We start from the raw sequence: 27,628 nt of genomic DNA, 5'->3' as shown, positions 1-27,628 counted from the left end.
GCAGCAAGTCATGTGGCACACACAGTTGCCATGTGACGCCTTTTCCTTTTTTTTCTCTTTTTGGAGTTATGCTTATTGTGGGATGTCAGTGACTGTGCTCATTACTATTATGGGATGCCACACGGGGGTGGGAGGGGGACGTCTCCATGGTAACCCCGGTTGCTAAGGGAGGGGTGTAGGTGTGTGTGTGGAAGGAGGGGGGTGTGTGTTCGTGTATGCATAGAGGAATGGGGAAGAGGGGGGGGGGGTGGATTGACTATTATGGTCTGTACGTTGCAAGGTAACTATGCAGAGTGGGGGAGGGGTCAGTGAAGTGTGTGTGTATGTGTGGTAGTGGTGGAGGAGGGGGGGCATATTATGGGATGCCTGCCCCCTGATCTCTTTGTGTATGTGTGCGCGCGCGCGCGAGCGGGGTGTGTGTAGTGTGCAAGGAAGAGAAAGAGGAGACGGCGTCGTGCGCACACGCTGCTGCTACACACAAAAAACCACGGAAATATATTTAAATTGTTAAGATAACGGTGTACATACAAGAAAAAAGAGCCTCTAAGTGCTGACCGGCGAACAAACTGAGCCCGGAGTTACTGTTTTTGGAGCCGGTGTGGGACTCAAGTTGTGAGTATCAGTTTTTATTGTTTGTGGGTTTTACTTGAGTCAGGCTGGTTGGGATGCCGGGTGGTTATAAAAGAACCCACCGTGAGGTATTTTATGGGGTAGATATGAGCGTGTGAGGGGGTCTTGTGTTTGATCTGAACCTGGCCGCCGGTCAAGCTCGGCTAGCACGCATGCTAATGAGACGGAAACTAACGATAATGGCAAGATGGCATGTTAGCGGAGATGGAGTGTGGGCTAATCTTTACGAGCTGTCCAAAGTTAGAGTTATTGTCCAAAAAGAAACCTCGTGTGGGGATTGTTTATTGTCCTGATTGCTGTCTTATGTATATTCACTTCCTTCCGCTCTCTTTTTTTTGTTCTTCTCTGCCCCCCACCCCCCCTACACTACAACACCTCCTCGACTTGGACGGACTCAAGCCTGGGTCAGAACTCTGGATTACCCTGGAAACTTTATTTAGTTAGCTAAACTGCTAGCTAACTAAAGAAAGAAAGTTTTCTGTTGTCCGCTATGTCTGCAAGCGACGATGAGAGGGATGAATACGGAGCCCCCGAGGACCGGTTAATGCACGGTAAGGCGAGGCTCATTTGTTAGCAGAGAATGCTAATGTTCACGCTGGGTTATGCGCTAGCATGAGCAGATGTTTTTGACATTCACATCAATCATGTTTGTTAGCATAATGCTAACTGCACAATGCGGCTAACTACCGGGTTGCTAACAGTAGCAAACCGGCTTCATTCGCGGCTGAGTATCGTTTTAGAAAGAAGTCCAGTTTTTACCACAACCTGAGACGGCATGGCTGGTGGTTGCATCGGAGTGAAGTCACGCCGACAAACCGGCATGTTCCCGGGGCCTAGCGTTAGCCAGCTACCGGTATTTTTACGTGTCGATGACAAGATGGAGGCAGCCAGTTAGCTTGAAAGCTGGCGGATGACGTTCAGCGGCGTCCCCCTCCTCATGGCCGGCGCCTTCGGTTTGAGTGTGCAAGGGGGGAAAAGTAATAATAATAATCATACGGAAAGGAAAAAACAACACCCAGCTTCTTATTTAACCGTTATTTATCCCCGATCACCTTTTAGTTTTTACGTGCAGGTGTGGCCGATGTTTACAGTGTGCTTAATTCCGACGAGCAGGCGCACCGTCCGCGATAGAACCGTTGAGAACAAACATTCAGCAAGTTAGCAGCAAATGCTAAAAATCGATCAAAAACGGTCCACTTTTTGTTCACGTGTTTTAAAGCTTTATAACAGCAATAAAACAAACGGTGCAAAAGACAACACACTGTAAAATCATTCTTCTTTTCATTAATAGCCATACAGAAACCAATTATTCAGGCTAGCCTTTATGCTCAGATGTCTTACAAAGGTCAAACATTTTCTAATAATTTTGTCTTTTAATTCATATTTTGTTGTTTCTAGTGTCAGTACCTGCTAACTGGTTCTGAAGTACCGCAACACGTTTTAACTATTTTTTTTGGGTCTAATACTGCATAAGCTAAAACTGTGGAAAATCGTTTCCATTTTAGTAAAAAAACATGTCAGCATTCAGCTTTTATTAATAGATGCTGCAGCTGAAAAGACGGTTAAAAATTGCACAGCTTATAAGATATAGTGATCAACCATGGTTTCTAATTGATTGTCAGCAAAGGTGCCAAACAAGTAAAAGACAAGTGGGGAAAAAATCACCAGTGCAATTAATCGAAAATTACCATTAGTTGAAGCTTTCAAAAATGACAAAAACAAAATAATGTGGTTCAAAAATGTTTTTCTGATAAACACATCTTGATTCATGAGAGTAAAAGTAAAATCTCTGCAGCTGTAAAGAAAAATGACAGATAATCAACAAAGGGAGGACAAAAACAGAGTCCAGAAATATGCCTTTGAATTACTCATGCACAATCAACAGCCAGTTATTAATTTTGCACTGGAATTGTATATAGGATGTATAATAATGTAGCTGAATAGCTGGTGAGTTATTTTCTATTGACTGCAGTAGAGTTTGGTGCAATTTATAGATTGAATTTAAGTTCTTGACACAGTTTTTTTTTAATCTGTCAAAGTTCCTTTTGTGTCTTTGTTAGTGTCCTTTTTTGCACAGCTCAGAATGAATGTCATATGCAGTCTTTAGTTTTTCAAACTTCTGAGTTTCTATTAAGTGAAAATCTTCTAATTTAAAATTTGTTTTCCATCAGGAGTCATATTAGGTCTTCACAAGCACAGATCCCACAGGGATAAATCAGAGTACACAAAATTAGGTCTTTATATCTGTGGAGTAAAATCATCTGTGACGCAAAATCTGGTCTTTGTCCATAAAACGTGCTTTTCTCACGCTTTGCATCAAATAGAAAATTCTATCACTGTGCTCATAAGGAGCTCTTTGTGTTAAACACTTGAATCAGATTCGAATAATTTTTCTTATCAGCTACAGCTGTGTTTCCACCTACCTACACAAAGCTCAGTTACCTCTATTGACCCAAAAAGTCCCATCTCATTAAATTGTCTTCCTTTCCAGGTGCATCTTTGATGGCGACTTGCCATTTGCTTCTTACTGTAGTCCATTACATTAATAAGCGCTCAGTGCCAGATACTGGATCGAGATTTTTGCTGTTTGTGAGGCCTGCAGGGGTGTGGTTAAATCATCCTGATGAATCAGTTGTAAATGATGTTTTTAACCTCTAGAGCCAAACTCATTAGTCACTCCCCCTCTGAGGGCAACTTGTGTAACTGGAAAGTAACTTAGATTACTAGTTTAACTGCTAACATCACAGGTCTTTAATTCCAGACATCTAACTGTGGATAACTTAAATGCTTTCTGACACTGAGTGAGACAGATGAAAACCCAGACTTTATTTTTTGTTTTTGATTACTGCAAAAAGGAGAAATTTGGTTACTTTCTATTTTATTGTACAAATAGAAACAATCAAGTCTTCTCAACACTTTTGTCCTTTTGTTAACACGACTGTTGAGCCAAGGGTCAAGTGTTCAGTGTACAGGGTGATAAGTAAACAAAACAAGACCCAGATGAAAATGACCTTAAATCTCACTAGCACCCCAGAAATAATTTGAACTGTTACAGCAAGTTGCAGGTTACTCATTGGCTACTCAAACCTCAGATGTTTCTGCACCCTGAAGCTTGAGATCATCGTTTAGATGAGCTGGTGCCAGAGATTCAGTTGTGACAATCTGCTGCTGATCGATAGGTGTTGCTTCTCTGAAAACTGTAGCTGATCAGTGTTGTTGTAGAAAATGTTGAAACGGAAAACCCAATGATTGTTTGTTTATTGTTTTATTTTTCTCCAAAGTAAATTGTTGTATTAGCCCTCCTCTATCAGTTACAAATCTCTTTGCTTCTGCATTGATTGACACAACTGTACGCAAAGATCAAACTGCGCAGACACCTGCATCTGTCACCTGGTTACAAAAATCAAGAGTTGCACAAAAAAACACACCAAACGGCACCAACAAGGGAACTTGCCAGCATGAAGGTGGCATAAGCGAGCATAAACTAAGAGTAGCGTAGCAGACTCAAACATGTTCCAGAGAATATAAATCTGCCTTGTGGGAAGCAGTTAAAGGGGAATTCCCTCTAGTTTTAAGATATTTGAATTTCAGGCCCTGGGATCATAAAAGTCGACATCCGGAAACAAAGCTTCTTTACAAATTCTGTCATTTCATAGTTCCACTGTGATCTGTAACACGTGCCGTTTACCTGTGAAATAGCTGAATCAAGAATTAAACAGTCGATGCAAGTATTTAGCAGCCTACAGCTGGTGTTGAGTTTCCAGCAGGATATGCAAGTGTCCTCCGATACGCATGTCATCTTCACGGCCAGCTGTTCATTGTTGTTATCTCTCGGCACAAACACTGACACACAGTTGCTCCTTTGTACACCTTAACAATGAAATTTCTCTGTTGGCCTGATCTGCAGATGACGAGGAAGGAGAGATCTCTGAGAATGAGACTCCGAAGGTGAGGAAGAAAAAGAAGGCAAAGAAGAGCAGAGAGAGCAAGGGCAGCAAGCGGCGGTCGCGCAGAGAGGTGAGGGGATTATCCAATTAATCTGGGGTGTTTGTATATATGGGGGTCTCTGGAGATCTAGTTTCAGTTCTGGATTAGAAAGATAAACATGTGATGCTGAGTAACTCTAGAACAGAAACCTACTAAAAGTTGACGATTTGTTTTCCGGTCAATTTATGTCTCTGTTTGCTCACTGCCTTTCTCCTTTTTCCAGGAGCTGCCCATTAGCTCCCCAGAGCCCATGGACTTGGGCGGCGTAGATGATGGTGAAGATGGCGGCCCTGGCCAGCGCTCAGAGAGCGAGGGCAGCGACTACACTCCCGGGCGCAAGAAGAAGAAGAGAGCCAGCAGCGGCAAGGACAAGAAGAGGAACAGCGCCGCAGCGGAGAGGAGCGCCTCCAAGAAGAAAGAACCAGAACCAGAGGAGGATGAGGATGACGATGATGATGACGGCATGGTAAGAAAGGCGAGCAAAGAAGGTCCATGCACTTATAACACATTTAGTGCTTGTTGAAATTTTTGGTCACTTTGAAATACTTTGTTACAAAAATAATGCTGCTGACAACAGCTCTGTTATTCATCGCTGTTATGAGTAACAGAGTAAAAAACAAAACTTGCTATAGTTTCTCTGTACAGTTAAAAGGTTTGTTATTGGTTTAAAGTACCCTTCTCTCCTCTGCGAAGAGCAGGTATTGATAGTTGTACCTGTAATGGAGTCAGCAGCTGTTTAACAAACAGATTTGATGTAAGACGTGCTCAAACAAAGAGCCGATTCTGGCCAGTTCTGAGGCCGCCAGCCAATCGGGGTCCTTGTAGTTAATGACACTCAGTGCAACATAAGAGAGGGTGGATTGGGGTGTGTGAAGACATATGCTGTTACTATGGCAACATCACCCAACGCTGCACTACGCACTTGACCCTGCTTCTTTGTGGTTAGATAAACACAATTTGATTCATTGGGAGAGCTGCCCTGCATCAGGTCTGCAGCTCAGGCTGTGAGATGGGAAGCGAACGGAGCCAGGTGTTTTTATCAAACTGTTCACCTTTTTATTAGCATTTAAACTTCAAAAGAAACTGGCTTTAGAAGACAGTAGTTTAGAAGTTAAATTTCACTTATGATTCTGGCTTTAAAGAAAGAGAACATCTTTAGACAACAGAAGAAAAGGCTTTAAACTTTTGGAGGGATCATTAGCAGCTGCCTGCAGATGGAGTTATTTTTATTGGTTTGCGCTTTGCAGCGACCACAGTATGCAGCTTCGGAGCTTTTCGGACATCTTGTTCAAAGTTCAGCAGATCTAAACTTCGACCTCTGCTGATGGAAAGGAGCCATCCAGCAGGCAGGGAAGACAAAATGGAGAAAAATCAGTTGTCTGAATTAACTGAATTTCTATCAACCTTAAGAGGGGAAAAAACATTAAAGATCTGGTGATATTCAGTACTGGTTTCCTGAGGTGTGGGAGTACTGTGCTGCACAAGCCTTGTGGCCTCCCCATAACTTGGTGGAAGCTGAACATAAAGCCCAGCTCCCTATGGGGCTGCCCTGTGTCCCCCACCACTCTAATAATTGGATTAAATACTTGATTAGCATTTTTGCCATAATTGCCTGAAGTCTGCTTGCTGTAGAGATGAAATGGTTTACCTACTGTGATGAGTGATTTCCAGTCCCTTTTCTGGAAAAATGAGCCAAACATTTTGTGATTCCAGCTTCTAAATTGTGAAAAGTTCTGCTTTTCGTCATCTTATATGATAGACGCCTGAACTCTTAGATTTGCACCATTAAACAGTTTGTATTTTAAGCAATCAAAGGGATCAACGTCACCTCATGAATGGCCTCATTGCCCTGGGCCAGTAAAGAAGTACAGTGATCCTGTGCAGCAAACTCACTGAAATGAAGCCTCTCCAAGTAACTTCTTCTCCCACCTGGTGTTCTCACATTAAAATACCACTGAACGTCTTTCATTAAACCACCTGTGCGGGTAGTTTAAATCTGAAAAGTATTGTTTGTTGTTTTTTTGCTCCCATCCACTGTTGATGTTTTCAGTTTTCACCCACCATAAAAGCTGTTTGAATGCAGATGAACTGCTTCAAATTTCTTAGAAACTTTGCAGTATCCAGCTGCAGCATACAGGAGGCAGTGTTTACTCCACTGTGCTTATTTCAAGGCTTTAGTTACTTGTTTTCCTTGAAGTATACAAATTGCGTACAAATTTATTAAAATGTCCATTTCTGTGGTCCAGAAAAAGCCTGATCTATTTGCCCAGAGGCCTTTTTCAGGGAAAAATCATGTTTGATGCTGAAACTCTCTAGTAATAGTTTGTTTATTTTGATAAAACAGGCTCTTGGTAGGATAAGAGTTGGACAGCAGGGGCAAAACTTCAGTGACAGTGTTTACTGTTGTCATCCTTCCGAACAGTGGCACAGGCCAAAAGGGACTTAGGACTCCCACCATGTGGTTCCCTTTGATGTTGTTTTGGTTTGCTGTGCACCTCCTGATTTTTGTAACCTTTCCAAGACAAATGGTTGATCTGCAGGTATTTGAATGGGAGGGCTGTAATGATGTGGAGTGATCAGTGAGTCAGCTGTAACCACAGCATCACACTGCAACTAATGATTATTTTTCATTTATCATTTAGTCATCAAAGAATCAAAGTAAGGACAAATTTCCATCAAACTCTTAAATCGCGTACACAAGTTATGATTGAGGTTTGTTTAACAAGGACAGGAAAGTGAGGAAAAAAACCAGCAGAACAACTAATAAATGAGTAAATTGTAAAGATTCTCATCAGGTTGGTGGTGATCTAATGGATTGACTCTACTCACACTGAATTATCAGCTTAATTAACAAACAGTCTGATGTAATTAAGTTTAATGGTCAGTGTCACTTTTGTTTCAGCATTTCGGTTGCTTGCTCGATGCTCATTTTGGAGCTTCTTCACGGGCCACTCAAACCCCTCGGGTCAGTGGAGTTGTTATTTCAGTTGCTGTGAAAAGGATGTTATTCCATGGATAATGTAAAAGTCTGTGGAATAATAATTTTGTATGTTGTGGGGTAAAATAAAGCCACAAACCACCTACTGGACTCTTTCTGATGTGCAGAAAGGGAACAAAAGTGCTTTTTTGTAGGAGGGGGGCTTTTTATGATGCTTAAGGGCACAGCAGCACCTTTTTTAAAAATCAAATTGAAACCCTGCTGGTTGGTTTTATGCTTCAGATTCATAAGTCACAGATGGTCCCACATGTTGGTCACTCGGTCTGTGTGTGATCAGTTGATGCCGTCCTCGTTCAGCAGGAGTTTATTGCGTAAAGCTTCTTTTTTTTGGGAATAATGATGTTCCGAAATAAACACGCCTCCCGTTGTGTTGTGTCTGTGGCATGTACTGAATTGTGGTCGCTCTATTCAGCGGGTGCTTGATCTGCGCGCTCTGTTATCTGATCAGATCCATATTGATAACACTTTACAGCGCTAATGTGGTTTTGAGAAAACAGGAAGTTCTGGTCTTTGCATTATGCCAGGTTTTGAGACACTGTGGGCTTTTTTACCTGCGTCACAGGATGTTAGCAATAATGTTTTGTTCTTTTTTTTTTTAATTTTATTTTTTTGTAATGAAGAATGAATTTTGTTTCAATAAAGGCACCAAGTGGACCTGACTCATTGTTGTTTGCATATCAAAATGATTACGTTTTCATAGTTTTACCTGTCAGAGTAATGGCCCATTCCCACTCAAGGTATTTGTCATATTAAATAAAGAGCACAGGTGGTGTCGTCTACGACCCAAACCCAATTCGCAGGATGGATACAACCATTTTGTTTTTTTGTTTTATTTTTTTGTTTTTATTGTGTGGTGTTATTAAAGTGCACATTAAGCATTTCCTTGTGTGATACACTAACAGGGAACAGGCCTTTACTGTGTGGGGAGATCTTTTCTTTTGAATAGACTTTAGCGTTTCCCACAGTTGGATTCATTTTGTGGCGAGTGTGGGACATTAAAACAAAACATGTGAGAGGCATTAATACATTATCTTGTGTTTTCATTTGTGTCCATTTGTTTTTTATTTGATTTTAACAATTTGTTTTTGTATTTTTGTTTCTGCAGGAGCCAAAGTCGTCATCTCAGCTGCTGGATGACTGGGGCATGGAGGATATTGACCACGTCTTCACCGAGGAAGACTACCGCTCTCTGACTAACTACAAAGCCTTCAGCCAGTTTGTCAGGTACATGGACGGATGTGATATAAAGTGCTAGATAAATAAAAGTTCAAGTGTGTGGTATCGAGAGCTTGTACACGGTGCAGGTGTAACTGTTTGTTGACTTAGGGTTTTAAAGGGATGTTGGAGAAGAGTGCAACAAAAAGGTGGCAAAGTTAATTTTACCATCTCACGGAAAGTTGCCACTTCCACTGTCCTCTGTTAATCAGTCCAGGATCACCTGCATGGACTCGTCCAGTTGCAGGGAAAGAAGGAACAGCAAAAATATAAATAATGATAATTCAGTTTCCTGCTAATTTACACCGTAAATGCACAGAAACAACAGAAACCATCTCTAACTCCCAGCATTGCTTCTGTTACTCACTGTTCAGGATGTAACCGTGCAGACTTGTCTGCACAGCAGCTGATACCTAGTGAACACATGTGACCCACAGCAGCATCAAAACCACCAAAACATTGAACTTTGACTAAAATAAACTCTGTTAAAGAAACCCATCATGATCAGTAATCAGCGTGCAATCAGCTGTATGTGTACCATTCGTTTGATGCTAAATGAACTCGTACCCATTCTTAAAATTTTATTTCCTGACACCCGTCTCAGGCCCCTCATCGCTGCCAAGAACCCAAAGATCGCCGTGTCTAAGATGATGATGGTTCTGGGCGCAAAGTGGCGCGAGTTCAGCACCAACAACCCTCTGAGGGGAGCTGCTGCTGCCAACGCTGCCCTGGCTACCGCCAACGTGCCGGCTGCTGTTGACACCATGGTAGCAGAGGTCACGCCGCCCGCCGCAGCACAGCCACCTCCGGCGGAGCCTCCTCAGGCTCCTGCTCCCCCGCTCCGCAAGGCCAAGACCAAGGAAGGCAAAGGTATCCTGAGCAGGAGAGGTCACATGAAAGGCTAAAATATCAGCCTCCTGTATCTGTGTGACGCTAAACTGAGTTTTTCTTCTCTTCTTTTTTTTTTTCTCCCCCCGGCAGGTCCCAACGCCCGCAGGAAGTCAAAACCTGCACCAAAACCACAAGAGAAGAAGAATAATACGAAAACAAAGAAAGTGGCTCCTCTCAAAATCAAACTGGGGGGCCTCAACAGCAAGAGGAAACGCTCATCAGTAAGTATCAAAATATCATCATCATCATCATCTGCGTTTTTTGTTATTAAGCCCACCACTGTGCCCAGTATAGAATAGTGTTTTTAACCAGTTTATTAAAAAAGTGGGGAATGGGTATTAGTTGGAAAATTAGCTGTTCAATAAGGTAGTGCAGTAAGAGGCACAGGTCAAAGTTCATTCAAGCATTTCCGACGAGTCAGGTTACATCAGCTTGTTTAATGATACCCTGAAGCCAAGAACAAAGCTGTCTGTGCCTCTAACCATGAGGAATTTATTTTGCTTTTGCATTTATTCGTTTTAATTAACTTTGTGTTACACGTTACTCCACGTAGCTTCAGAAGAAATCGTAAATCTTATTCTCTTAAGCTGAGGGAACCCTGTTGTATCCTAAACGTATCTTAAAATCTTTTGTCCCGTGTGCACAGAGCGAGGAGGATGAGCCCGACGTGGACAGTGATTTTGATAACGGCAGCATCAACAGTGTGGCGGTCTCCGAGGGGTCAAACAGTCGCAGCAGCCGCAGCAAAAAGAAGCCATCCAAGAGCAAACCCAAGAAGAAGAAAGGTGCGTCTTTAAGACTGAAACTAAGCTCAGGTGTGATGAGCCAGTGCTCCTGTGCTTGCTTAAACAGTTGCTGATGGGGCGTAGCGATTGAAGATTGCTGGTTAGCTGTGCGGTAATGACTGCGTTCGGGGTGAAGTATTAGAAGCGTGTGGCCTTCTTGACGACATGAGGAGGAGTGTGCACACACACACACATTAATCACTGCGACTGAGTCAGAGGAGTTTGGTATATTTAGAAGGACGATGTCTTCATCAGGCCTGTCGCCTGCTGATGCCTCTTCTGTAGCTGTTGTCACCGGTCGGATGACGTAGTGGATGGAGTCACATGAACTGAAAGAGGACGGAGTCCTCGCAGACACCCTGCTGCGTAGGCGTGGAAACGCTTTTAACTGGTTAAGGTTTTAGCTGCAGATGGAAAGTAAAATTTGCACTGGGAGATTATTGGATTACAGTTTTTGGCCGCGAGTGATTATGAAGGTAAGATAGTCGGAATATAATTATTACAACCTTTCATTTTCACTAAAAAGCAGTTTTGTTTTTGTTTTTTCCTTATAAATCTAATGCACAGATTTCTTGTAGAGCTGTGTGGTTCTGGCTGTAGAAACTCAGACTTGTGAGCACTTTTGATCATCTTGAGGACATTTGCCAGATGAGAAGGAGAGCCTGTTTCTGTAGGGGACGTAAGACTCCTGTAGAAGAACCTGTGGACAAATTACAAAGGCTGCCTGTGGCTCCTTTTTTTCCCCCCATCTGGATGTCTAAAGATCCTCAGAAACCACCGTGCTCTATGGTTGGTCCTGTGTTATCTAGGCCTCTTGTCGGCTCATCTCCATCCACAGATGCCCCGGTGGAGACCAGCGAGACACCTTCCTGTCAAAAACATCCTTATTTGAACCTTCAATCTTAAACTGGGAGACTTTGTCTCCTACTATGTGTACTATGTATTTCATTTGAATGTCCAAGGATAACTTTGGCGTGCTGACTGGAGTAGCCAGGAATCGAATCAATCAAATCAACCTCCTGTAGACCGTTTCTCCCTACTGATTTATAACTGTTTAACTATGTTTTATATCAAGATTAGTTATTTATCAAAATAATGATCATTGGGGTTCTACCATATTTGAGCAGCCCTACCCTAAGTGTACTGAAATACAAATGGTCAGTTTATTTATTTTATTTAATTTCACTGTTGTCCGTCGAAGGCACTGCAACTTTTCTTTGGCTTTTGTTCAGCCAGATTCAGGCGAGTGAGGTTTAACACACTCCTGTAGTTTGCGCAAATGTTTTGTTTTTGGTGACACTTTAGATTTTGATCAAACACTTTTAGCTCTTTTTTTTTTTTTTCTTTCCTCCCCACTAACCCAAACTTCATGTTACTGTTGACTTTGGTCAGCAGGCTGAAAATCTCAGTGTTTTTGTTTCTGGCTGTGTTTAGGTGTTTCGGTGGGATCTCTGTCTAAAACAGATAGTTACTTCATCCTAGTGAAGCCCGTCAGTTTCAGTCTGTTGGTGTCATTGAGAGAATCTGAGCTTGAGGGGAAAGAGTGACTCACTGAGTAGTTTTTTCTCTGACAAGCAACATAAACACACAGCTCAGTGTCATAAACACCGATCACGGATCACAGCGCGTATCACTTCCTGACTCTCTGTTAACGTGAGACGTTAGTGGGTGTAATACTTTTTGTCCTTCCTCATCAGACGTAGAAGATGGTGACGGCTATGAGACGGACCACCAGGACTACTGTGAGGTGTGCCAGCAGGGTGGGGAGATCATCCTGTGCGACACCTGTCCCAGAGCGTACCACATGGTCTGCCTGGACCCTGACATGGAGAAAGCACCGGAGGGCACCTGGAGCTGCCCGCACTGTGTAAGAAACTTCTTGACAACTTATTCCACCTTAAAAAAAAAAATTACCCTTCTGAAGGTCAGACAAAGCACATAAAGTGGCTTCAGTTGCTTAATAATGGACATTTTATTTTATAGTGGTAACATCAGGAGGTTCTAGCTTTCTGATGTTTAAATAAAAGTGCATCTGTTCGATCACAAAGTCTGGGTTCAAACATTTAAGCGACTTAAAAAATACCCAGATTTTCAGTGTGGAACGGTTACCATTTTTCTTTAATTTGTCACTGGTAACACAGTTTCATTTTTTTAAATCATTAGACACCAGTTAAAATAGTTGGAAACTGTTGTGATTAAAGGTCATAAAGCATAAACTGTCCTGCGATTGCAGGAAAAGGAGGGCATCCAGTGGGAAGCCAGAGAAGACGGCTCCGATGGTGAGGAGGACAACGGAGACGCGGGTGACATGGAGGAGGACGACCACCACATGGAGTTCTGCAGAGTTTGTAAAGATGGCGGAGAGCTGCTCTGCTGCGACTCGTGCCCCTCGTCGTACCACATCCACTGCCTCAACCCACCGCTCCCCGAGATCCCCAACGGGGAGTGGATCTGCCCCCGCTGCATGGTGAGCGACAGGACGGTCAGGGTTAAACGTGGTGATTGTACTAACATGCGTTATTATTATTTATTGATCATGTGGTCAGTTATGGGATTCTTTAAGTCACAGTGGTTTTAAAAATAAAAGAGAGAGAAGGAGGAAGGATTTGATAATATATAATACCTTGTGCATTATGTTAATATACTAGTTTCCTGTCAGTACCCTTGTTGAGTTTTGGCATAGTGGCACAAGTTCTCCACCAGTGCAGGTTTTGGTTGGGGAGATCTTCCAGAACACAAGGGAACAAGAACTACAGCGGTGGCCCAAAACGGCAGAGGTGGAGTTTGTTTGTTGGATACTCAAAGCCAATGAGTGACATCAGGGACCACAACAATAGTGACCTGACTAACCTGCCAGTAGGAAAACACTAGATGGGATGAAGTGGTGTTAGCTGGTTAGCAGTGATTGAGGGGATTGTCCACTAGTAAACCGATCATGTTGTTGTCATAGGCATTAAAAAAACATCTGTCCTCTCAAAAGTTCTTTGAAGTTTGAAGTTTTTTGTAGCGATAACTTATTTTTAAAGCTGAAACTGTTTTTAAATTTTAGTGGCTCAACTGAATTTTTTTTCTTTTTCACCAGTTTTAATTAAAAGCATCCATAAAGACTTAAACCTTTACTGTCCCCCTCCCCTCCAGTGTCCACCCATGAAGGGGAAGGTCCAGAAAATCTTGACATGGCGCTGGGGAGACCCCCCTCCTCCCACACCGGTTCCCCGTCCCCCAGACCTCCCAGCCGATGCCCCCGACCCCGCCCCGCTGGCAGGGCGGCCCGAGAGGGAGTTCTTCGCCAAATGGTGCAACATGTCCTACTGGCACTGCTCGTGGGTCACGGAGCTCCAGGTGTGTACAGCTTCAGGAAAGCTTTAAATCTCTCTGATAGCTGAACCTCATCCTAAACTTTTTCTCGTGCATGTTGTGTAGCTGGAGCTGCACTGCCAAGTGATGTTCAGGAACTACCAGAGGAAGAACGACATGGAGGAGCCGCCCCCCATCGACTTTGGGGAAGGAGAGGAGGACAAGTGTGTCAAGAGGAAGAGCAAGGACCCCATGTATAAACATCTGGAGGAGAAATACCTCCGCTTTGGGATTAAGATGGAGTGGCTGATGGTTCATCGAATCCTTAACCACAGGTCAGTCTGACCTTCTTACAGACACAATGTTACACAGATTAGACTTCAGCTCTGATTCTGTACTATTCATAAACCATCAAAAAGAGTCACTTTTTCTATCAGAATAAATTATTTTGATTTAATTATAAACTTTTTTAGATTTTAGATTTTTAATTCAATTCAGTTCAATTCAATTTTATTTATATAGCGCCAAATCACAACAAAAGTCGCCTCAAGGCGCTTCATAGATACAGAGAAAAACCCAACAATCATATGACCCCCTATGAGCAAGCACTTTGGCGATAGTGGGAAGGAAAAACTCCCTTTTTAACAGGAAGAAACCTCCGGCAGAACCAGGCTCAGGGAGGGGTGGGGCCATCTGCGGCGATCGGTTGGGGTGAGAGAAGGAAGACAGGATAAAAGACATGCTGTGGAAGAGAGACAGAGGTTAATAACAGATATGATTCAATGCAGAGAGGTCTGTTAACACATAGTGAGTGAGGAAGGTGACTGGAAAGGAAAAACTCAATGCATCATGGGAATCCCCCGGCAGCCTACGTCTATTGCAGCATAACTAAGGGAGGATTCAGGATCACCTGGTCCAGCCTTTCCTTTTTGCTAAAGCATATAGTTAAGTTTGAAGCCTAATCTTAAAAGTAGAGATTGTGTAAACACTAATGAAGTAATCACACTGTCTCTAAACTTATTCTATTCAATCTTAATTTTTGTCATTCTCACTGTTCTGGAGTGAACAATGTACTAAAGACAACAAGTAACTTTGATTAAATCTTCTGTGCCGGCTCTTCCCCCCCCAGTGTGGACAGAAAAAATAACGTCCACTACCTGATCAAGTGGAGAGAGCTGCCGTACGACCAGGCGACCTGGGAGGCCGAGGACATGGACATACCCGAGTATGACCCGTACAAACAGCAGTACTGGAACCACAGGTGAGTTAAGTTCTGCACAGCTGTGTTAACAACCTGAAACTTGCCGCTTTTTACTCATAGTGCGTGTTTGTTCCAGAGAGCTGATGATGGGAGAGGAGGGAAGACCTGGGAAGAAGATAAAGGTGAAAGGAAGAGTGAAGCGGCCTGAAAGGCCTCCTGAGAACCCGGTGATCGATGTAAGTTGGAATTAATGAGTCTTTGTGAGGGAATGAGTCCTAAAACTCAGACATTACCAAGAGTCAGTGGGTTTTAGGTGACTTTATGCTCGCTGCACTGGTCACAACTAGAGCAGGGCAATATGGCCAAAAAAATTTATCACGATATAGATTTGAAAATTTGCGATAACGATATAACTGACTATATAATTGATGCGAGACAAATTACAACTCCACAACTTTACTAGCGCAACCCCCCCCCCCCCCCCAATCCATTTATTTTCACTTAAACAAGCAGCTGTTTTTATGTGCATTAAAGCTCTATAAAAAGTAGAAATGGGCTGACATATCCTGAGCATAATCATATATAATATCCACTGAAGTTAAAACAAGGTGCTTTGCAACAATAAACTGCAGTGTGCCAAATAAAAAATAAAAAAAAGTCCAATACATATTTGTCGGACCATAAGCTGCACGGGATTATAAGACACATTAAGAGAAACAAAGCAGTCAGATAAATCTTTATTAAACTTTATTAAACTCATTCTTCTTGCTTCCTCCACTTCTGTACCATTGATTCATTGATGCTGTATTCTATCACAGCTGCTCTGTTCCCATGTGGTTGCAGTATATTAATGACTAACCTCGTATTGTGGATGGATTATCTCAGTTGTTCTCCTGACTGAAGTTTGGTCCGTTTACAGCATCCTGCCATGCGATTGTATTTGTCTCTAACCATCAGGAACCTTCACGTTAACTTTTATTGAGTGGAAAAAAGTTAGTGTTCATCCTCCAGCTTCACTGTTTATGTTATGCTAACATAGCTGTGTCGCTAGCGATCACGTAGCACATCATTATATACCAGCTAGCCCAACTTCAGTAACCCTACAAACGTCACTGCTGTTTAGTTTTCTGTCTTCATTTATGTTGGAAGTGATAGCAGAGCTGTACCTTTTAATTTTTTCAGAAATCTCTCTGTCAGAACATGCTATATCATGTTTAGGTAACTAACAAAACAAGCGAGCTAACTTCCTGCTAACTTCTAACTCCGTTAAATGTAATAAATGCTGTTTCCATGGATGCCTGGATGTTAAACTTCATAGTTACACCTGGTAAACCAGCAATGCTGATCGTTTTTTAAAAGGTGAAAGAATTTAGTTGGTCTTTCTAAGTTCTGGTTACCATTTACTGGAACATTTGGGAATTCAAATTCAACAACAATTATCTAAAAGCACAAAAATAACCCTGATGCATGAACATCCTCCAAAACTGCTCAGTTTGCCTCTAAAATGGACTGTTTTTTTAATACAGTAAAACTAAATGGCACTCAACTAGGAAGTGTTTTCTTTCTACCATTGACATCCATCAACTGACATCTTCGTGGTTGGTTTTTAGCAACTTTGAGGTCAATTGCCATTTAGTTCCATATGATTCATGAGAAAGCCAGTACCTCCAGAACTGGATGAGCCGCATTCCAAAATGCAGATGAATAAATCCCTACAAGAACCAGAGGGAAGAAAATGTTTAAATGAGGTTATGTGCCCTCAAACTCTTCCTGACATTCCTGAGGCCTGGCTGTCTTTGGTGAGGTGGGCTTCTTTTCCTCTGTTGTGGGAGCGTGGGGGTCGGGCATCAGCTCTTTGGAGCTGGGCTGTCCTGTGCCACCGCGGCTGTGTCCTGGCACCCCAATGGTGCCAGCTGGTTTCAGTTCTGGGCTGTGGGTCTGTTCATTGTCCCTCAGCTCCTACACTACTGTGGGTCCCTGCTGTGCCCACGTAGAGTTTCTGGGTGGTCTTGATGTCAGACTTCCTGTAGTTATAAATTTATATTTTCTTTAAATAAAATTAAAAAAATTCCTGATATTCCTGATTGTAGAGCGCCTTGATTGCGTCTGCCCTTGTTTATAAATTGTAATTCTTCCGTTTCCAGCCCACCATCAAATTTGAGCGTCAGCCAGAATATCTGGACAGCACGGGGGGGACGCTGCACCCCTACCAGCTGGAGGGTCTCAACTGGCTGCGGTTCTCGTGGGCTCAGGGCACTGACACCATCCTGGCCGATGAGATGGGTCTGGGCAAGACGGTGCAGACCGCCGTCTTCCTTTACTCGCTGTATAAAGAGGTGAGTGGCTGTGAGAAGCTGGATTCTGTTATACCCCTGTGGCGCCGCACATGCTGAAGCTGTAACTGTATATCTTCTTCTGTGGTTAGAAAGCTTTGGGTCTAGCTCTTCTCCGCCTTTTTGTTGGAAATTTGAGCTTCTACTCGAACTAGACTTAAACAGTTTTACTTATGTGATTTTTATTTCTTTTTTTTGTTGAATTTAGTTTGAGATGAATTAATGAAATGAATTTTTCGTTCAGTGCTACAACTCAGCGGTGCTCTGTGTGGCTACGTTATGTCTGTAGGTGGCTGTCATCCTATTGGCTAGCAGCCATCCAGCCATTTTGTATAAACCAGGTGAAATCTGACGACATTAAGCTGGATCAGAAACTGTAAACCACCACTCATCATATGTGCGGCTGCTGCCACCTGAAGGTGGGAGGCCAGAATGCACTTCCTGCAAACTTCCTCCAACTGAACTTACTAGGATTTTATTGACAATATTTTTAGTTTCTTTATTGATTTGTGGGAAAAGCAGCTTAAATATGCTGTAATGCACAGAATATTTTACAGATTAGTTAAATTTGGGAATCCCAAGAGTTTGAACACTTTTATTTACCAGGTGGAGTTAAGACCAGTGGGTCTGGGGCAAAGGTCGTTGGTCATTAAGTGAAGCGCTGGTGACCTTCATCTGTATGATGCTTTACACTCACTTCTCGTCTCCTCATCCAGGGTCACTCCAAAGGGCCGTTCCTGGTCAGCGCGCCCCTCTCCACCATCATCAACTGGGAGAGAGAGTTTGAGATGTGGGCGCCTGACATGTACGTAGTGACATACATCGGAGACAAGGACAGCAGAGCCGTCATCCGGGAGAACGAGTTCTCCTTCGAGGATAACGCCGTCCGAGGAGGCAAGAAGGCCTCCAGGATGAAGGTAAGGAGATGGTGGCGTGAGTGGAAATCCGTAAAACAAATAGCAAAAAAAAGAAACCGCAGGAAAAAAGTGTGTTCAAACTTGAGTTTGAGTTTTGGCGATTTCCTCCAACAGAAAGATGTATCCATCAAGTTCCACGTTCTGCTGACGTCCTACGAGTTGATCACCATCGACATGGCCGTCCTGGGCTCCATAGATTGGGCCTGTCTGGTGGTGGACGAGGCCCACAGGCTAAAAAACAACCAATCAAAGGTACAACACACAGGGGATGGGCGCTTTCGCACAAGCGAATCATTTTTCAGCAACAATGCGGGCAATAAAAATCCCAGACTGTAATAACAAAACAAAGAAAAGCTGTTCTGTGGTTGAATCAGAAGTTTATCTGAATCATCGGTCTGCTTGTCGGCATGGTTACTTGAAACAGCTGTAATAAATCTGTTGTGAGTGCGTCTGAATTGAAAACATGTGCAGCTGCCTGTGAATTCTCACTCAGCCTGATCCTGTTATAAACATTTTTGTTTCCCCCTGCTGTAGTTTTTCCGGGTGTTGAACAACTACTCCCTGCAGCACAAACTGCTGCTGACTGGAACTCCTCTGCAGAACAACCTCGAGGAGCTTTTCCACCTGCTCAACTTCCTCACGCCCGAGAGGTTCAGGTGAGCCTGAGCTCTGTTGTAAAAATGTATCGCTTTACTGTCAGATAAGTAAAGGAATACCTCACGTGTGATCTGGTTTCTCTGTCATTTCTTTTTCTGCAGTAAGTTGGAGATCTTCTTGGAGGAGTTTGCCGACATTGCCAAGGAGGACCAGATCAAGAAGCTACACGACATGCTGGGTCCGCACATGCTCAGGAGGCTGAAGGCTGACGTCTTCAAGCACATGCCCTCCAAGACCGAGCTCATCGTCAGAGTGGAGCTCAGCCAGCTGCAGAAGTGAGTGGGGTGGTTGGTACAGCAGCAGCTGTAGAAGAGAGGTCAGAGGAGTGGACATGAGGCTGAATGTTTGTGGTCTGTTTGCAGGAAATATTACAAATTTATCCTGACGAAAAACTTTGAGGCTTTGAACACCAAAGGAGGAGGAAACCAGGTTTCACTGCTCAACGTCGTCATGGACCTCAAAAAATGCTGCAACCACCCCTACCTCTTCCCCGGGGCTGCTATGGTACGACCCAAACACCAGGGAGAGACCATTTATTTAAGAAGGAGGCTGTGGACGGCTCCTACTGTTCTACCTTTGGACAAACCTTTTATGCAATTTATGAAACCTTAACATTTGATTGGTCCCAACAGGAAGCTCCAAAGATGCCCAACGGGATGTATGATGGAAATGCTCTCATCAAGTCTTCAGGGAAACTGATGTTACTGCAAAAGATGATGAGGAAGCTGAAGGAGGGAGGACACAGAGTGCTAGTTTTCTCTCAGGTACAACGCCGGACGTCTCAAACAATCTGATACTAAAGATAAATCAACTTGGAAGTCTTTATCTTAAACTAACCTTTCTATTTTTTTTCTGTAGATGACTAAAATGTTGGACTTGCTAGAAGACTTCCTGGAGAACGAAGGCTACAAGTACGAGAGGATTGACGGAGGAATCACAGGAGGGATGAGACAGGAGGCCATTGACAGATTCAATGGTGAGTTGATCCTTATCTCACCTGCTCTCTTCTCTTCCTTCACCTTTCATATCTTTTCCACTCCTGTGTATCAACGCTGGATTCATCACACCTGGAAAAAACTGCTTTCCTATTGGAAAAACTGGAATAACGAATGAAAGCTTTGCAGGTTTTTTTTTTGGAACGCTGTCCAGGGGGTCGAATTGGGTCCTTTTATAGGGGGCAGAATGTAAACATCACCGGCTTTAGGATTGTTCCAGTTGATTCACTAAATCTGATTCTTGAAGCAACTTTATTCTCTTTCCTACTTCATCCTTCAGCTCCTGGTGCTCAGCAATTTGCCTTCCTGCTGTCGACGAGAGCCGGAGGGTTGGGAATCAATCTGGCTACTGCCGACACCGTCATCATCTACGACTCGGACTGGAATCCGCACAATGACATCCAGGTACAGTCGCAGAGACATTAGTCATCACTCACACATTCACCCAAACTGCTTATTCATACGTGTATTTTTGCTTTCAGGCCTTCAGCAGAGCTCATCGTATCGGTCAAAACAAGAAGGTGATGATCTACCGATTCGTCACCAAGGCCTCAGTGGAGGAGAGGATTACTCAGGTAAATATAAGCAGAGTCCCACAGAGTTGAAATCTTGGCTGGTTGCTCTTATAAAATTTCCCTCTCTCCTTACCTGCTCTGCTCTCTCCAGGTTGCCAAGAAGAAGATGATGCTGACTCACCTGGTGGTCCGGCCTGGCCTCGGATCCAAGACGGGCTCCATGTCCAAGCAGGAGCTGGATGACATCCTCAAGTTTGGAACAGAAGAGCTGTTCAAGGATGAGGGAGAAGGTGAGGGTGGAGGGAAGCTTGGGAGAAGACAACAGAAAGAGAGGGAGGGAAAATTATGTGAACTGAAGTCTGTGCGTCTGCAGGTGAGAACAAAGAGGAGGACAGCAGCATCATTCACTACGATGACAAAGCCATAGAGCGACTACTGGACAGGAACCAGGACGCCACTGACGACACGGAGCTGCAGAGCATGAATGAATACCTGAGCTCCTTCAAAGTGGCTCAATATGTGGTGAAAGATGAGGAGGAGGAGGTGAGCGCCTGAGCCCATCAGGAGTGACCTTCATACACCCAGCTCCCCTTTTGTCCTTTTAACCACCTTCGTCCTTCTTGTTGCTCAGGAGGAGGAGGTGCAGCGGGAGATCATTAAGCAGGAGGAGAGCGTGGATCCAGACTACTGGGAGAAGCTGCTGCGTCACCATTACGAGCAGCAGCAGGAGGATCTGGCCCGAAACCTGGGCAAAGGCAAACGTATCCGCAAGCAGGTCAACTACAACGACGGTTCTCAAGAAGACAGAGGTGAGAGGGCGTCTTCTTCTACTCCTCTTACTTTTTAGAGAGGGGAAAACAGTGTTTTATATGTATAAAATAAAATGGTCTAAGAACAGATTTAGTATTTTGTGCTCAAAATATTTGAGGAAAACGCACGGGTGTATTAGAGTTCAGAGTTTTCAGTGAGGAGTTTCTCCTCTGCTGAGGGGGAAGCTTGAGTTTAAGGTCACTTCTCTCTTCAAGTGTCTCTAATGATGTCGTTGGTTGCTTTACATAAGGAAGAAGGGTTTTCGCTTCTCTTCATGGCTCACTGAAAAAAAAAAAACCACCTGATGAAATGGATTCTGAACATTTAATGAAAAATAAAAACGGGAACATCCATCCTCCTGTGCTGCCTCCTCACATGCCCCTCCCCCCCTTTTCTCCTCCTCCTCACTTTTCACCTTCTTTTTCCATTTCCCCTTTTTCTTCTTCTTCTAACACCCCTCCCCATTACCCATTTCTATGATGAGTCCCCCCCCCCTTTGACTTCACCTTTGACCTTTGGTTAAAAAAAAAAAGGAGAACTTTTCTGAAAAACTTGTAGGATTTTCAAATTTATAACATCTACTAGGAGACTGATCACTCCCTCTCCCCAGGGTTTTGCTCTACTGCTTCTTTCTCCTTCCCACCTCCCTCATTTCTCCTGCTCCTCCCCCTTTGAATGGGACTTCTGGTGAAGGGGAGCAGTGCTCAAAGAATCTCAGCCTGATTTATAAGAAAAACTGTAGATTACATGAAACAAGCTGTGGTGTGCGTACGTGCAGATAGAGAAATGATGAAATTTAAAGCTTCCTTTTTACTTTTGTCTCAAAGCTGATTGGCAGGATGACCAGTCAGATGGCCAATCAGATTACTCGGTGGCATCTGAGGAGGGCGATGAGGACTTTGACGAGAGATCAGAAGGTAAAAACTTGGTTAACTTGTTTCCTGAGGTCCAGGATGAAATGTTTAATATTTGCTCTCTACATTTAAAGCAGTCTAATTAGTGCTGGTTACTTCACAAGTACATAAAAACAGGATCTCCAGCTTCACTTACTCACAAAATTGTTCGGTTTTAAAAAATATTTTTTGGAAAAGTGACTCATGTTAAACCTGCAGAACAGAATAACTAAAGGTTTAAACGACAGACAAGAGAAACTGAATGTATTCTAAGCTTTTAACTCAATAAACTCTGAATGTCATTCTGTAGACGGAAAAGGGAAACATTAATTTTGAGTGTTGCAGCACGGTCTGCCTCCCTGCAGAGTGTTTCTTATCATCTGTAAAATCACCAGCGTTGTTTCCTCTCTGCAGCCAACTCTCGCAGGCCGAGCAGGAAGGGCCTGAGGAACGACAAAGACAAACCGCTGCCTCCCCTGCTGGCCAGGGTGGGGGGCAACATCGAGGTGAGCGTCTCAGAGACTCAAAGCTTCAAACATCTCAGATTATAAGTGTATCAGTGGTGACCTTGTTCTTTGAATAGTCTTTAAGGTATAATGGTGGTATATCTCAAAACTCAACTATCGTGGATCTTATGACTGTTTGTTCTCTGTATGTAAACTCTGATGTTTACCCCTCTGACGTTTCCCAGGTTTTGGGCTTCAACTCTCGGCAGAGGAAGGCCTTCCTGAACGCAGTGATGCGTTATGGGATGCCCCCACAAGACGCCTTCACCACCCAGTGGCTGGTCCGAGACCTGCGAGGGAAATCTGAGAAAGAATTCAAGTGAGGATCGCAGCTTAAATACAAACACGTGGCTTCCACTGAAGACAGTGAAGTGCTCATCAAGGTGGTCTTCTGCCACATTTTAAACTGATGTAATAAAGCTTTTTATTGCTTCATCTTTTAAACTCCCTCAGGGCCTACGTGTCTTTGTTTATGCGTCACCTCTGTGAGCCCGGAGCCGACGGGGCCGAGACCTTTGCGGACGGCGTCCCCAGAGAAGGGCTGTCTCGGCAGCACGTCCTCACCCGCATCGGAGTCATGTCACTTATTCGCAAAAAGGTAATGAAGGCACTCTTTCTTTCATTTTGTAATAAGAGGCTAACAGCTGTAGATCGCCTTAGGGTTGGTTCATACGCTTGTTTTGAAGAACTTGGTTTGTTTGTTTTGTTGGAAATGCATTTGAAGCTAGAAATGAACCAGCAGTCTGCAGCAGGAATTTGATTCTCTGCTGTCTTCATAGTTCCACTTGTGCTTTCAGGCTCTTTCTATGTGTAAAAACTGTTACCAGTCACTTAAAAGTACAGTTAACCTCCGACACTTTGGCTCATCGGACCAAAAACAAAACTTTTATCCATCTTCAACTAATGAGAGGTATTTGAGGATGAGTGTATGTTTTCTTTTTATTCTCTCTGTGTAAACTCAGTCAAGCTTTCCTATTTTTTCTTACTAAACTGGGATGACTGGGTTTGTTGGAGTATAGCAGTATAACATTTTATTCAACAGGGTTTTGCAATTTTTGCTTTTAAATCTAGGTTGACTTTACCTGCAGGGACCCTGGACACACAAATAACTGAAAAAGGAAAACAAATTACGCTTAAAAGAAACTTTGTCTGAATATTTCTCAGTTTTTTCTTAATTATTTTCTTTAAAAATCATTAACAACCTTTTAGAGTTAAATAAAACTCTGCGCCTGTAACATCTTCACTGTTTTGAACTCAACATTATGCACTCCACACTGTATATAAATGCCACTTGTTTTGCACATATTCAACTCTGTATATTTTTATATATTTTATTATTATTATATATATATATATATATATATATATATATATATATATATATATATATATATATATATATTATTTTTTTTTTTTTTTTTTTTTTTTTTTTTACTATTTAATTTGTAAATGTGTATACACACACACACACACACGTAGGAAAATATTTAGTATACACATCCAGAAATGCATACACTATTATATATTGTACATATATTTATTAGTTTCAGGTTGGCCATTCTTGTATTTGCTCGTTTGTGTTGTTGTGTTTGCACATCTCTGTTGCTTGTGGGGCTCGCACACAAGAATTTCACTCGCATGTGCTGTGCCAGTGTGCCTGCACATGTGATGTGACAATAAAAGTGATTTGATTTGATTTTGATTTGATTTGAACTCCAGAGCTTGTAGGAGATCTGTTGTACTTGTTAGCTGCAGGCTGGGCTCCAAAGACCGTCTTTAGTGAACGAGTGGAGTTGAAGCTTAAATGAGTTAAATCTGGTCTCAGGGGGGAAACTCTGGTTTTGTTTTATAAATGCAGCATTTCTAATGTGTTTGAAGTAAATGCCACTTCATTTAGAAGCTGGTAGGCGAAAAGTCAAAACTGAACAATTTCATGACACCCAGCGGTAAAATGCTGCCCCCTGGTGGTGAAAGCTTTGGTTAAAATATACAGAAGTTATTTAGAAAAACAAGGATGAAAATAAACTTGGTAATGTCATGTTCCCCAGAAATGCTTGATTTGAGATTTTTATTTTATTTTGTTTCTATTTAGTTTGAGCAACATGTAGAGACGTCTTGCTGACGCGCTCGCCTGTTTTCCAGGTTCAGGAGTTCGAGCACGTAAACGGCCAGTGGTCGATGCCCTGGATGGCCGAGCTGGAGGAGAACAAGAGGGCCGCGGCTCAGCCCGATTCTCCTGCAAAAACGCCGTCCACCGGCACCCCCGCCGACACGCAGCCCAACACGCCTGTGCCAGGTAACACTCACACTGGAGCTAAACCAACAAATACACAAGTCATACAGGATACTCGATGTGTTTGTGATGAAAAATAAAGCGTATAAAAATAGAACAATATCACGAGATACTTTGTTTGTAGTCGACGACTCCTCGAAGGAGTGTGAGAAGGACGTGAAGAAAGAGGGCGAGGCAGAGAAGAACGGTAAAGAGGCCGGAAAAACCAGCAACGAGGTAAAGACTGAGTGCTGTGAATGAAATCGGGTTTATGGAGTCGGAAGGAGGAAAGATTTTTAATCTTCCACGTCTGCGGCAGGTGATCGCCATCCCAGACGATGACGAGAAGAGTCCGTCAGCCGAGCAGGAGAAGAAGAACGGGGAGCCAATGGAGACGGACAAACCGAGCAATGGCGAAACGGAGGGCGTGAAAGAGAAAGAAGGCGAGAAGATGGAGGAAGGAGAGGGTGAGAAGAAGAGTCCAGAGGGAGCGGAGGAAACGAAGCCCCCCTCAGAGGCAAAGACAGAGGGGTCAGAGGTCAAACCTGAGGATGCAGAGGTCAAAGGTAAAACTAGTCACTCGGGATTCTTCCTGTTTTAATATATTTTTAAATAAAACTTTAGAGAGTAAGTGATAGAGATACACCTTGTTATTTGGTTACTAAGTTCTTCCTTTTTTTAAAAAATCTTGATTTCAGCAGAAGAAAAGAAGGAAGAGAAGACAGAAAAGATGGACACCACGCCTCCCGCAGATGAAAAGAAAGGTGCCGATGACGTTTCCTGCAGGGTTTCTCGGCGCTCTCTGACGCTCTGCTGTCGTTAATTGTGATTCCTTTTTCATCCTCCCGCAGATGTGAAGGAGGAGAAGGAGACTCAGAAACCAGTGGAATCGGCGGCCAAACTGCAGAACGGAGACGGCAACAAGGAGGGAACGGCATCGACCGCCGCTGCCACGGCGAGCGGGGCCAGCGAGGAGAAGAAGAAAGCCAAGACTCGGTTCATGTTCAACATCGCAGACGGAGGATTCACAGGTACACGCTGGCTCAGACTCGAGCACAACTCATTCGAATGTTTTCAATTCAACGCTGACTCACGTGTTTCTCTCAGAGCTCCACTCACTGTGGCAGAACGAGGAGCGCGCTGCCACGGTAACCAAGAAAACCAACGAGATCTGGCATCGCCGCCACGACTACTGGCTGCTGGCCGGCATCATACAGTATCCTTTGCACACCTGTCTGTCTGTTTGGCTTCCCTGGAGACTAAAACAATAGCACTTAATGTGAGATCAGAGTCTGTTGTTTCCTTTGACCTCTACCTCCTTCAGACACGGTTACGCCCGCTGGCAGGACATCCAGAACGACGTCAAGTTCGCCATCCTCAACGAGCCTTTTAAAGGAGAGATGAACAGAGGAAACTTCCTGGAAATCAAGAACAAGTTCCTCGCCAGAAGATTCAAGGTATGAAAGATTTGACTTTAAAGATATTTTTTTCTGATAAAGACTTGTTTCAGGTAAAGGACGACATCAACACTGTTTGTGTTTCTGATCGTTTTCTTCCACTCCTATGATATTCGATGTTACAGAGGAGATGGATCTTTGAACTGAGCAGAACATTTAAAATAAAATGACTCTTTGTTCGCCTCCGCTGCAGCTGTTGGAACAGGCGCTGGTGATCGAGGAGCAGCTGCGACGCGCCGCCTACCTCAACATGTCGGAGGACCCCTCCCACCCCTCCATGGCCCTCAACACCCGCTTCAGCGAGGTGGAGTGTCTGGCCGAGTCTCACCAGCACCTCAGCAAGGAGTCCATGTCCGGGAACAAACCGGCCAACGCCGTCCTGCACAAAGGTAACGTCGGCGAGCAGGCTTAGCTGTTTGTTTTTAGAGTCGCGCTGCTAAAAATGTCAACTTTGTCTGATTTTTAAGATAAAAGCACCTTGAGAACATTAAAATAAGTTGCGAAGAACCTCGAAAATAACTCTAATGTATGTGTCTGTCCTCCCTCAGTGCTGAAGCAGTTGGAGGAGCTGCTGAGTGACATGAAGGCGGACGTCACCCGGCTGCCTGCAACCATCGCCCGGATACCGCCGGTTGCAGTCCGACTCCAGATGTCTGAGAGGAACATCCTGAGCCGCTTGGCAAGCCGAGCACCTGAACCACAGCCGCAGACACAGCAGGTAACTAACACACACACACACACACACACACACACACACACACACACACACACACACACGACATCTCTCTGACCCCACCTCTCCGTTCCTCCCCCGGCAGATGTCGCAGCAGTGAGACTGAACGTCGGCTCTTTACCTCGAAAACCACCCCCTGCCTCACCTCGACATTCCTGATTGGTGCACAGGAGTAAGACAGACTTCGCGCCTCAAGCTTGAAGCCACGCCCACTTCACATTTTTTGGTTTTGTTTGTTTGTTTTGATTACCCCCACCCCTGAAAAAAAGGACTTTACAGATTTTTCCCCCCCCCGGAGGATCAAATCCCCCTCCCCTCCCCACTGAGAACGAGGCTGTGGACAGAAAAGCTGTTTTATTTTTTCCTCCATTTTTTTCAACTTCTGTATTAATATTATTGATATAATGTTATTATGATGGTTTTTTTTGGGACCTAAACAAAATAAAAAAATTAAATGAAGTTTTGTTGGAGCTTAAGTGATCCTCATAAAAACTCTGCCAACTTTTTATATCCGGTATAATTGTTTTTCTCTGTGT

The 27,628-nt window shown here is 43.6% G+C and overlaps 1 protein-coding gene across 1 annotated transcript; it reads left to right on the top strand.

The window, feature by feature from the left end:
- Positions 1 to 246: 246 nt before the first annotated feature.
- chd4a (chromodomain helicase DNA binding protein 4a) lies at positions 247 to 27,551 on the top strand. The gene is made up of 41 exons (XM_082522335.1): positions 247 to 612; positions 1,030 to 1,181; positions 4,538 to 4,647; positions 4,841 to 5,083; positions 8,721 to 8,839; positions 9,435 to 9,700; positions 9,812 to 9,942; positions 10,368 to 10,506; positions 12,204 to 12,373; positions 12,740 to 12,973; positions 13,645 to 13,848; positions 13,930 to 14,138; positions 14,933 to 15,064; positions 15,141 to 15,240; positions 17,149 to 17,340; positions 18,054 to 18,254; positions 18,369 to 18,506; positions 18,789 to 18,910; positions 19,013 to 19,186; positions 19,274 to 19,415; positions 19,544 to 19,675; positions 19,770 to 19,887; positions 20,187 to 20,311; positions 20,389 to 20,481; positions 20,573 to 20,711; positions 20,795 to 20,964; positions 21,053 to 21,230; positions 22,059 to 22,148; positions 22,539 to 22,630; positions 22,816 to 22,949; positions 23,084 to 23,228; positions 24,773 to 24,926; positions 25,048 to 25,139; positions 25,222 to 25,468; positions 25,601 to 25,666; positions 25,754 to 25,933; positions 26,010 to 26,118; positions 26,227 to 26,359; positions 26,553 to 26,748; positions 26,908 to 27,077; positions 27,178 to 27,551. Exons 2-41 carry the CDS (start codon positions 1,121 to 1,123, stop codon positions 27,190 to 27,192), a joined length of 5,865 nt encoding a protein of 1,954 aa, XP_082378461.1. The 5' UTR covers positions 247 to 612; positions 1,030 to 1,120; the 3' UTR covers positions 27,193 to 27,551.
- Positions 27,552 to 27,628: the final 77 nt, after the last annotated feature.

Source organism: Aulonocara stuartgranti (assembly GCF_965226115.1).
Source record: "Aulonocara stuartgranti genome assembly, chromosome: 22".
NCBI classification, from domain to species: domain Eukaryota; kingdom Metazoa; phylum Chordata; class Actinopteri; order Cichliformes; family Cichlidae; genus Aulonocara; species Aulonocara stuartgranti.
The sequence above is the reverse complement of the archived record's forward strand: the minus strand, read 5'-3'. Positions and strand labels throughout refer to the sequence as shown.